Source organism: Alligator mississippiensis, chromosome 1 (genome assembly GCF_030867095.1).
Source record: "Alligator mississippiensis isolate rAllMis1 chromosome 1, rAllMis1, whole genome shotgun sequence".
Lineage (NCBI taxonomy): Eukaryota > Metazoa > Chordata > Crocodylia > Alligatoridae > Alligator > Alligator mississippiensis.
Window position 1 is genome coordinate 478,207,247 of NC_081824.1, and position 12,105 is coordinate 478,219,351.

General features: G+C 58.1%; 1 protein-coding gene across 2 annotated transcripts in view; it reads left to right on the top strand.

Moving 5' to 3' along the window:
- The window catches only part of PDE2A (phosphodiesterase 2A), a 93,402-nt gene that overhangs the window by 49,142 nt on the left and 32,155 nt on the right, over nt 1-12,105 (top strand). For both annotated transcript variants that reach the window (XM_059723072.1, XM_019499025.2), the window contains exon 3: nt 1,931-2,019. In XM_059723072.1, the coding sequence (XP_059579055.1) occupies nt 1,931-2,019 (89 nt within the window). The remainder of the gene's footprint in view (nt 1-1,930; nt 2,020-12,105) is intronic.

Here is a 12,105-nt window from a genome sequence, read left to right on the forward strand (position 1 = left end):
TGGGATCCACTCCACCTCCCTCCCCTCCCCCCCCATGACCATTAGTGCTCATTAACTGAGCCTTAATGAGGGAGGTCCTTGCATGGGCCTGGAGGGATGCTGGATCTGGGAGGGAGCTGGGGGTCAGAGCAGCCGGGGACGGTTTGGCAACACAAGCCGATTCCTCCTCCACCAGTTGCTTCCTGAGAGCAGAGCCAAGGCCCTGGGGCTTCATGGCCCCCCTGCCCACCTGCCTGGGGGTACCCGATCCCAGTGCAGCAGTGTGAGGAGCTGGCTGGCACCTCCTGGCTCTGTGGAGTCCACCCATCCTGGGGACAGGGCCATGTGCCTCGCAGTGGCTGTGCCGGTGCATGGGATTCAGATGCTGCCAGCCCTGGCCATGGGCTCCATGCAGGGTCATTGGGGTCCAGCATGAGGCAGGGGCCAGCTCAGTGCCTCCACCCGGGACCACACCGATGAGCACTGTGTGGTCCCAGGACTCACCTGGACCCTGTCCGAGACTAGTTCTTCCCTGTGACTCCAGACAAAAGCTCCCAGATTGTGGGTGGCAGGACCAGTGGGCATGTCTACACATGCAGTAACATGATTTAGTTAATGCACATTAAATCTAGTTACTGTGTTGTGAGATACTAAGGAAGTGGGCATTAGCCTGTCCTGATGCGCATTACATAAAAGCACGGGTTTTTTAGTGACACTTTGATGTGCATTAAAATAGGCTAATGCACATTAAAGTGCACATGTAAATGCACCCTGTGTGACTGTGTCTGGGGGAGCTGTCACAGCGAGCCTGACTCCACAGGTGATCCATCCATGCTTTAGCAGGACACGCTGGGGAAGCAAGTATCGGTGATCCACGTCCCCTTTCCCGCCAGCCACACCACCCCTTGCAGGAGGTGGGGGAGTGGGGACCGTGCCCGAGCCGGCCGTGTCCCCCGGCTGTGATCCTGGACTGAGTCACTAGGGCTGCATGGGGAGTGGCACCGGTTCCCTGACAGCATCCACAAGTGCCTCGTGGGACTTTGAAGGCTGCCGAGGCGTCTCTGTGGCTCTGCTGCCCCCACGTCCCGGGGGCTCAAAGCACAGCCCTGCTTCGCAGGGGTGTGATGCAGCTGCATGCAGGAGTCCCAGCATGCTCGGTCAGGCCCTTACACGAGCTGGCGGCTTTAATCCGCTCTCCCAGATGATGGACCCTGCTGGAGCTTCCCCTGCTTCAATTCAAGGGCTGGCCGCTCTCTGGGCTGGTCGCTGGGTGGGTTTTCATATGGAGATGGAGCTCTTGCAGCATGGGGGCCTGGCTTCCTTCCAGCGAGCGAGTGAAGCGCAGCCCCGGCCGTCAGAGCTGGTGGTTCAGCAGGTGCTTCGAGGACGCTGGTGTGCGGCTCCATGTGCAGCGCCTCCGGACATGCTCTCTTGGCTTGGCCAGAGCCGGCGGTGGGAATCAAAGGTCCCTTTGTCCCTGTGTCTGAAGCACCCTGAGCGTGGGTGGGTGTCCTTAAGCTTGGGCTTTGCACCCCTGCTGCCGCCAGCGGTGCCAGGCTGCGGAGGCTGTCAGAGTCGGGGCACTTCCCCAAAGCCCCTGAGGCTTGGAAGCGCTGCAGTCCTGCTCCAGGGATGGCTGGGGCTGAGACGCAGGTAGTTTGGTTGGCCGTGAGCGGTGGAGACTCGTGGCCCTTTGAGAGTCAGGAGGGCCAGGACCTCATGGCGGGGATGAGACCTCGGCAAGGGGCCCGATTCCCGCTGGTCTCTGAGTGGCACTAGCCCCTCTGAACCTCAGCTGGGATCCGGTCCAGGCACTGGCGTGTACGTAGGGAGAGAGGGAGGACTGGGTGGCAGCACAGCGGGGCCCTGCTGCACATTGCTGGCATCCCGGACCAGCCTTCATCCTTGCCATCTGTGCCCCCAGTGACCAAGAGGTGCTTTCTCCCCGCAGGAGCATGTGTACACCTACCTGCTGGACGGGGAAGCCCGGCTGATCTGCGATGACCCCCACCACGAGTTGCCTCCCGAGGGAAAACTCAGGTAAGCCCAGCTGTGGGAAGCATCTTCAGACGGGTCCTGGGAGGGTCCCCTAACCCTACCCCGCATCCGAGATGTGCCCTCCAAGAGCGGAGGGGTCGTGGTCCTGACCCTCTGCTAGGGCTGGCTGAAGCATCCTCCGTGCCACGAGCTCTCCGTGCAGCAGTGGAATAAGCTGCTTCATGTGCACCAAAGCAAGGCAAAGACGGGTGACTGACCACGTAGCTGGGTGGGGGGTGCGGAGCCAAGGGCTGGCTCAGGCCGGAGAGCCTCTGCTCTGAGCAGCACAGGTGGGATGCGAACCTGGGTCTCTGGGACTCCCTGGCTGCAGAGTGGGGCAGCAATGCACACCGGGAGCTTGCACTGCCTCTTGCATGAGGCACATACCGACTCCCCGATCTTGGGGACTGCCGTGACCCAGGGCTGCCCTTTGGTCCGGGGCAGCACGGTGAGTCAGATGCTGCTGAGGTTAGCGCAATCGAGCCTGGCTCTGGTGTCCCTGCTTATCAGCAGCTTATTATTTTCCTGGAGAATGAGATTTCCCAGGGTGAATCGAAACCCTGGAGGTGAACTTGGACTTGCTTTGGTGAATCCAAACCCTGGAGGTAAACTTAAACTTGCTTTGGAAAGCTCATTCAGCTGCTGCTCTGGCTTTCTTTCGGGATGGGGGGCAGCGGAGGGGTGGGCATATATTTTTTCCTAATAAGCCCCCACTCCCAGCCTGCTCTGTGCATTGCATGGGACGGGGATTGCCTGTGTCTGGAGCCTGGCTTGTCAGGGTGGGGCACTGCTTCGCTGTGTGTCATAAGCCTCATACCGCTGGCAGCAAATGCTGACCTGGCATAGCCTGGAGGGGTCTCCGGAGGAGAAACCTTGGTGGCCTCATGCAAAAGTACAGGGATAGCTTGTGGGACTGATGCGGCTCGGGGATGTGCTGTCTGGGCTCACGCCATTGCGATTCCCCCCTCTGCCGCCGCATCCTGGGGTGGGGGAGCAGCTGGGCAAGCCCCTGCAGTCAGGCCTGCCCTGCTCCTGGAAGGATGCACGCATTTCAGTCTCGCAGCTGCTTGCTAATCCAGTGCCCCTGCCCAGCTGACCCCGGACATCCTCCTACTGCTGCATCCTGTGGCATTCATTGCCTATCGCCATGGTGTCTGAACACCACTCAGTCTATGACGCTACCCATTCTCCCCATTTTACATATGGGGAAAACTGAGGCTGAGGGCAAGTGACTTTGCAGGTCCTTCAGTGAGTCGGCCACGGTGAGAGACGTGCATTTGGCCCTATGTTTGTACAACTGCCACCGAAAGGCAACCCCCTCTGGGCTGGAATGGGGGCTGATCCCTTTGGAGGCTGTGACGGTGCTTCCCCCTGGTACAGCCTCTCCCTCCAGCTACGGATCAGCCCCAGAGCCATTCTCATTTCTGGATACAATAGCAATGGGTAGCTCAGGATTGCACTGGGGGGGGATAAGGTGTTCGGTTCTGCCTGGCTGGGGAAGGAGGTTTTTATTTCTCGATGCCTGCGGGCAGCCCCTGGAAGAGAAAATTGCTGTTATCCGCCTCCTGCTTTTGGGACCGCGGGGTCAAAGCAGAAAAAGATGCCCTCACCGGGGAAGAGCTAAAGAAGAAAGAAGAGGGCGGAAGAGATAAACGGAGACCCTGGGAGCTCACAGCTCTGCACTGCACCCTGACCCTCATGATACCATGCTAGGGCATGATGGAGGAGACTCCCCGTTTGCCAGCAGCAGTAGTGGCTCTATGACGCTGGGGGACAAGGGGGCAGTAAGCAATCAGCTGAGCGAGACCAGGAGGTGGGAATGAAATGACTCAGTTGCCCAAGCCCGGCGCCTCTCCCCGGCGCTGCTCCAGCATCCATCTCCGTCTGGGAACATCTGCTCCCTGGATTTGTCACCAGGCTCATAAAAGCCAGGGCGGGGGGGTTTATAGCTCCCGGGGGCTGTGTGTGAACCTGCCTCCTCTTGGGCACAGGAAGGGTAACGGCATTAAGCTTGCTGGGTGCTGGGATACACAGCTGGAGAGAGGTGGCTGCAGGTGGAGGGACTTGCAGAATAAACCACCCCCGCACCCTAGCGCTGAGCCCTCCCAGACTGCAGGCTCTGAGCCGGTGCTGCCGAGTCCTAGTGTGTGCACAGCGGCCCCGATGGGTGGCCGGGACACCCCCACCCCCAGCTAATATCGAGGAGCTGGGAACCACTAATAGCACAACAGGGGTCTGTCGGTGCCTGCTGCCTGCCCAGCCCTGCACGAAGGGGAAGCACCGGCTGCATCTATTACGGTCTCCCCAAAAGCAGCAGATGCCTGCCCCTCCCCTTGGCCTGTCCTGCGTTGAAGCCCTGGCTTGAAACCGAAAGGCTCCCTTCCTGCCACCACCTGACAGTGCGCCCTGGGGTGGCTCATCTGTGCCTCAGTTTCCCCATCTGTAAAATGGGCGCGATGGCATCCAGCATCCGCATCATGCTGCTGCCTTGGGGGTGCGGGCACAGCTCTGTGTCTCCTCCATGGGCTGCTTTTCCTCTGTCTCGGGAAGCAAAGGTTAATTGCTGTGGAGTTGCAGCCCCCCCCACCAGGATGCCCAGCTCTGAGACCCCGACTGCTCCGAAAGCAAGACGCTTTACCTTGAAATGGGCTGCTGCTTGGGTGAGGCTGCAGTGCCGTGGGAGTTTTCAACCCAGGTGCAAGGTGACCAGTGGGTTACTGCCACCTGCATGCAGATTCGTGGCTGGAGACTGCCGGCATCACTCGTCCTGGCTCCATCATCGCCGGGCTTTTGGGGGTGCTTCCAGCGGCAGAGTGTCTTCGTTTAAGGTGAGGAAGCTGGTGCACGGATGCAGCCAGCACACAGTCTGGACAAGGCAGAGATCGGGGCCCAGTGACGAGGGAGAGCCCGAGACCTCCATCGTGCTGCATCTGTGGATGAGATCCTGACATCTTCTTCCTCCCGATCCACCACTGAGGACTTGGCACTGGACTGCGGTTTGTCTGGTACCTCCCTGCAGGTCTGTTCGTCGTGGGTGACTCTGCCAGGGGTGCGGGACACCGGGCGATATAGCTCTGAGGATCACGGGGACACGCAACCTCTGCACGGCTGCAAGGTCTGGGTCCAGGGAGAGGGTCACTGGGCAGAGACGTCCTCCTAAGCATGCTGCTGCAGCATTGAACCCTGGGCTCCCAGCATGGCCCTTCTTCCCCCTCCCCGGGGTTAAAGGACCGACGCACTCTCCCCATCTCAGGAGTGCAGGCAGTCCCCCAGCGGCCTCTCAACTGCATTGCAAATGGACATCTCCCTCTCAGGCCAAGAAAGGACCCCCAGCTCACTGCTCGGGCCTCAGTTTCCCCAGAGAGTTCAAGTGACTTGCCCAGGGCCATTCAAGGAGGCAGTGGCATGGGAAGTGTTGCATCCAAGCCCGAGCCCAGGACTTTCAGCACAGACTAATTCAGCTTCCCAACCCCGTGTCCCTCTGCCCTCTGCCCAAGGGATGCAGTGCCAGCATCCAGCAGGGAGCTTAGGTACTGCATTTAAATCTGGCCCTTGACTGTTCAGGCCAGGGGAAGGAAGTGCATGTGGGCAGGAGCATGGAGCGGGGCCGCCGCTGCATCTAGGGATTTTCCACTTCTTCTGGTCTGCAGAGAGGCTGCGCTTGAGACCAAATAGCCGTATGCACCAATACAAATCGGGGAGTGACTGGCAGGGCTGGGGGTTACGGTGGATCCTAAGCTGAATACGAGCCCAAAAAAGCCAACAGCCTCCGGGGCCGTGTTAGCAGGAGTGTCACGTGCCATGCAAGGGAAGTGATTCTGCCACTCTATTCGGCACTGGGGAGACCTGCCCCGGGGACCTGTGTCCAGTTTTGTGCCCCGCTCGTCAAGAAGATTGAAAAGAGTTCAGCTCGGAGCAGCAAAAATGATTAGAGGTCTGAGAGACAAGACTGATGAGGAAAGGCTGAAAGCACTCCAGTTTTTTAACCTGGAGACGAGATGAGTGAGGGGGATTTGCTAACAGCCTTCAAGTACCTGAAGGGCCGTTATAGGGAGCATGGAGATAACTAGTCTCAGCACTCATACGACTAGGAGCAATGGTCTTGAATCGCAGGGTGGACTTGAACTTGCAGCCAAGGAGGTCTCGACTGGCTACCAGGAAAACCTTCTTCCCTGTTAGAGTAGTGAGGATGTGCAATAGCATCGTAGACTCACAGAGCAGCGGGGCTGGAAGGGACCTGGGGCACATCTACACGTGCATCAATGCACCATAATGACGGTGCATTAAGTTTAGTACCTGTAATAACCATTTCTAACTTAATGTGGAGTAATCGGCTGTGCCTTAGCGCATTAGCACCGCTTTTGCCATGACATACTAATGTGCAGTAGAATTAGTCTACTGTTGTTTTAGTGTCTCGTGTAGACATGCCCGTGCAGAAGTCACATCTAGTCTAAACCCCTGACAGAGGCAGGGTCAGCCCTGTCCAAAGCATCCCAGACAAACTCAATGCCCAAGCTCTCAAGCAAAACTAGTCACCCCTGGCAGCACCAGTCATCACACCCCGCCCTGCCGCAGGGAAGGCAGGGGGATTGTGGCCACCGACGTCCTGCTGCTATGAAAAGTTGTCAATAGGCACTTGAGGGATCCCAGAAAGAGGCCATGCCCCTGCTGCAGAGGAAAGCAAACCCCCTCCCCAGTCTGTACCAGTCTGACCAGGAGAGAAAATCCCTTCCTGACCCCAAATGCAGCATCAGTCAGACCCTGAGTAGAGGGACAAGACTCTCTAGCTATGACCCTCTGGGTTTGGTCCCATTAGGAGCATCGGCACAGCCCAGTCCCCATCCCCAGCTGGACTGAAGCAGCACCCAGCACCTCTGAGGCTTAAAAACATCCTGACACGTGAAGCAGAAAGTGGGGGGTGGAGGCAACCAGCAAAGCCCTGAAGCCTGGGAAATCCCATCCCACTGAAGCTGTGGACTCTCCCTCCTCGGAGGTGGTGAAGAAGTTGGAGAACCACTGGGCAGGGATGAACTAGGCGTCATGATGCCTCGAATGTGCCCCCACCTGCCCCCACGCATGCGGCGCTTGCAGCTCTGCAGGTGGACGATGGAGATGACCGGGCTTTGCAGCAGGAGGATCAAGCAGAGCTGCACCACCGGCTAGGAGAGCAGTGAGGAGCTGGGGGAGGCTTGTGGAGGGGACAGGAGGACAGGAAAGGATGTTCTGGCTGTCCCGTCGGGGCTGCGATGCAGGACTACCGGCTCTGCCCATGCTTCGTGCTTTCCAGCTGGTTGGCATCAAGCCGCTCTTGGCCCCGTGTGCCAAAGGCTTCTTCCAGGCTCCAGAGGGGGAATGTGTACTCATCTGCATGGGAGTGGGGCATCTATGCACTGCCCCGTGGGCAGGACCATGTGTGAAAGGCAGGAAGGATGCAAGGACCCCATGCAGGAGACAGCACCTGTGCCGACAAAGGGAGGGTCCTCACCAGCGGGGAAACTGAGGCACGGAGAAGCAACGCTTTGCCGAAGGGGCACAGGAGGCCCGGGGACGTGAGGGCACAAGTCATGGGCTAATCCTCACCAGTTCCCTGCACAGGGGAGCGCTTGGCCCTGCAAGAATAGAGCAGGGTGTGTTCGTTCAAAATTGTGACGCCAGGCTCATTTGCTTTCAATCAGCAAGAGAGCGGGGAACGGCCTGATTGAAATCGCTCCTTTTGAGGCCTCTCCGCGCCCGCAACGAAGGCAGCACCGAGCATGCAGCTTTGCAGTCGCGGGCATCCCTTTCCATGCCACCGCGTACGAGCCCCGGCTACCCCGCGGGGCAGGCTGGGGGCCCACACCTTTATTTACGCTCTCCCGCCACTCTCTGCTCACTCACTCACGTCCTTAATTTTTATTGTTGCAGCTGGTAGGAAATGGCTAGTGACTCATTTCTTATTTACGAGGAGGTGTTTAAGACGGTTGGGTTTTTTTCCCTTCTGGGCTCCTGGCGGGGTGGCAATTGGAATCCAATTGAGAAATGTAGCAAAAAAAAAAATAAAAGGCTTTTAAAAATAGTTGCAAAATCAAAGGACCTTAAATGCAGCGGGTCCAAAAGAAGTTTTGCATTTCAACCTAATTACGTTTTTTTAACAGGGGAGAAGGGCTTTCTGCAGGTATTGGGGTGAGAAGCTGGACAGTCTCGCCAAAGGGCTTTAGGCACCTGTCGAGGTAGCGAGGAGCCCGGTGAGATTTTCACCGATTTAAATTCCTGCCGAGCTCTCTGCATTTCGTGAGGTCTAAACCCCAGGGATAAACTGACCCGGGTCGTTCAGAGGATTAGAGTTAGCAGAGCTCATCCTCTCCTACATGCATAGATGCGACGGGGAAAGCAGCTTTCCTGCATTTTCTCAGCTCTGGAGCCCCCTTCTCAGCTTGCAATGAATTGGCCACGCCGTGCGGTCAGGTATTTGGGCGAGAATTAAGGTCACGGCATCGTTATCTGTGGGGGTCTCTTACACCCTATTTAAATACTAGCATCAAGCCAGCTCAGACTCGTCCTCGCTGCAGTCAGGGGCACCGGGGCCTGCGTGTGGGTGCAAGGATCTGGGTCCCTGCAGACTGCAACCCTTGGCCATGCGTCTGCGTTGACGTGGCCCCTCGTTTGAGCTGGGTGTCGTTGCACACGCCGGGCTCTGTGCTGACGGGCCCTTGGGCAAACAGCCGTAAAAGGCAAGGAGCTGTAAAGAGCACAGGCAGGCGGAGGTGCCAACAAGCCATAAAACACCCATGGGTGCCAACAAGCTCCCCCTGAGCAAACAGCCGGAGCGGGAGAGGCGTCTGCAATCCAGAGAGCAGCTCAGCCTCCGGCCCGGCCGTTCGGGACCGGGGCTCGTGGGTCGTGACTGTCCCCTGCTGGCCAAGGGCTCCGGGTGGCAGATGGACTCACGCCGCTCGGCCCATCCGGGTACCACTCTTCCTCTGTAGCGGGGGCACGGCCTCTGCTTGGGGTCTCTGGAGCGCATATTCACAGCCTTTGCAGCAGCAGGACATTGGCAGCCGTGGCACCCCTGCTTTTCCTGCGGCACGGTCAGGCGCGATGCCGGGTGCTGTGCCAGGGGTGACTGTAGTTCTGCTATGAGGTTGGACAGTGGATGCTTTGCACAGGGCTGATCCTGTCTCAGCACTAAGTCCCTTCCAGCCCTGCTTCTCTGCGACTGTGATTGATTCGCAGTCCCGTCAGGCCGTGCAGGGGCCGGACACCTTCTCCCAGGTGCATCCCTGTGTCTCACCCCCTTCATGGCCTGTGGGACCCCCCATCCCGGTCCAGCCTCCTACAGCCCCAAACCAGTGCCCCCGGGAGTTCCTGCTGAGCTCCCCTGCCCGTGGGCCCCCTGGGTCTCCAGTCATGCCCGTCAGCACAGCATGGCAATGAAACCCAAGTTGAGCAAGGGAGCCTCTGATTCTCATGTCCCTGACTCTTACAATGCCCGAGAGAGCCACGGAGCTGGGGATGGCTGCCGTTTGCTGCATTATGTCCAGAAAAGGGGAACTGCCCTGCCAAAGTCCCCTGAGGGGCCCAATCCAGCAGGTCCTCGGAGCCCACCATGGGCTGACAGGATCAGGCCCACGCGGACGGCAGCTGGGGTCTGTTCCCGTGTTGCACAGGGCTCGTGCATAAGGGACCAGTGGGAGACCAGGGCTCAGGGTGCCCCTCAATGGGAGGGGGTCAGGCCTGCAGCTCCCACCCCAGGAGCATGGGCAAGGAGCTGGGTCCCTGTGCAGGGTTCCCAGAGCCAGCCAAAGCAGGGCCCAGAGCCCAGGCCTCCCTGCAGAGCCACGTGCCCTCGTCCCCAGGCGGCACAGCTGTAGAGTCGAAGCCCACAAACCCTGCCCAGCTCCTGCTTGGCACCGCAGGCTCTGTGCTGCATGGTGGGTGACACAGAGCTGACCCCTCTGAGGCCGAAAGGGGACTTGAACCCAAGCCCAACCCGGTAAGATGCCCCGGTCAGGGAAAGGACAGGGGTTTAGTCCTGTCTGGGTGGTTTCTTGCAGGTGGTCCTCACTCAGCAGCCTGGCAGGCGTCCCATGCTGGGAGACCTCAGCGCCCCAGGGCTTTGGATCCAGCTCTGGATCCCACGGTGTCACTTGGCTGGGTCTGGCTCCGGGGATAAGCCAACCTGCCTCGGCGCTTTTCTGTCCCCTGAGGATGTCCCTGCACTGGCCGAGACTTTGAACGACCCAGCTCTGCCACACAAGGCCCCAGCCCTCAATCCGTGACTCAGTTTCCCAGGGGCTTTGCCTATACGGGATGCCTAGTTTGTAAGCTGTTCGGGCCAGGAGGCTTCTCATCCTGCCTGAACACACAGCACCCAACACAGCTGGGGTGTATAAGCATCCACAAAAGCAACCCTAAGGCCAGCATCGTCCTTCTCCCCCACCTTTCCCATCAGCACGGCTCCCCCCTGGGGCGGCTGCACCATATTTCTTCCTGCAAGACCCTTCTCCATCCCCAGGCAGGAGCAATAAGTGAAGGATTATTAAAAAAAACAAACCCAAGAGGCAGGCAGCAAAGCCCCGAGCCAGACAACCCCTGCTAGAATGACAGCAAATTAAAACACCCGATTTAATTTATTTTGCCAGTTTGAGGAGATGAGAGTTCACGGGGAGGAGAGCGACGACCGCCCTCCTGCTGGTGTTTGTCTCGCTGGTATTCACGTGAGCTGCATGCATGCGGGGGTGCAGGACACGTGGGGGGTCCGTGCGGCGTGGGAGCCTGCAGGGCTGGGCAGGGGGGGTGCTGGTCGACGGGCCAGGTAGGAAGGGTGGCTAGGAGGCTGATAGCACAGTTGATGTCAGAGGCCATCACCATTGATCTTCACGATTCACTCACCACCGAGGCCTCTCGCCGCGCGCTTGGCTCCTCCAGGAGCTGCTGTGATTGCATCCATAAAGCAGATGAGACAGGACCGAAGATAAATAGGGGCTTCGAAGCAGAGTCGTGGAGGAGTCGGGCTGGCAGAGACATCCAGGAGTCACGTCTCGTCCAACCCGAGGCAGGATCATCCTTGTCCAAACCAGCCCAGACAAACCCAGTGTCCAGCCTTTAAGCACAGCTGCAGTCACCCCTGGCACAGCACCAGGCATCGCACCCTGCCCTGCCGCGGGGAAAGCAGGGGGACCGCGGGGGCCAGCGTCTTGCAAAGATTGATCATAGATGCTCAGGAGATCCCAGGATGCGTTATGGAAATAAAATAAGATCCAGGGGCATTAGCCACGCTTTCACGGTGTCTGAACTCTTTGGGTGGATCCGAGCGCTTCATGGGACAACACAATTGGTCCTAGAGAGGCATGTCCGTTGTTTCCCTTTCTTCACCTCCTCCACCTCTCATTTTTGGGGGAATCTCAACATTTAGTCATTGCCCAGGCGTTGAACAGAAATAGTTTCATTTAACAAAAGTGTTTGCGGTTTCCAAAAAAAATGGCAAATCTTCCAGACCAGAGAAATCCTTTTTCAAGCAGTCCCCCGGGGGAAAAAATGTTTGTAAATAATAATAAAAATAATAATAAAACCCCATACAGCACCAATGAATTGTTAAAGCATCACAGCTGGGAGGGTTGTTCTCAAGGCCCAAAAGTTTCATTAAAAAGGCTTTTACATATACATTGTATTAAAACACAATTACTGGTCTGAAGCTGCTTGAATTGGAAGATGGGATGCAGCGCACCCTCGGCAAAGTTGCAGATGACACCAAGCTGGGAGAGTAGTAGAGGATCTGGAGGGTAGGGGTAGGATTCAGAGAGCCCTTGACACGTTGGAGGATTGGGCCAAAAGAAATCTCATGAGGTTCAACAAAGACAAGTGCAAAGTCCTGCACTTTGGACGGAGCAATCCCATGCACCGGTGCAGGCTGGGGGTGACGGGCTGGGCAGCAGCTCTGCAGAAAAGGACCTGGGGGGACAGGGGACAAGAAGCTGAACAGGAGCCAGCAGTGTGCCTTTGCTGCCAAGAAGGCTACCAGCATCCTGGGCTGCATGGGTAGGAGCGGTGCCGGCAGATGGAGGGAAGTGATTCTTCCCCTCTGCTCAGCACTGGGGAGGCCACATCTGG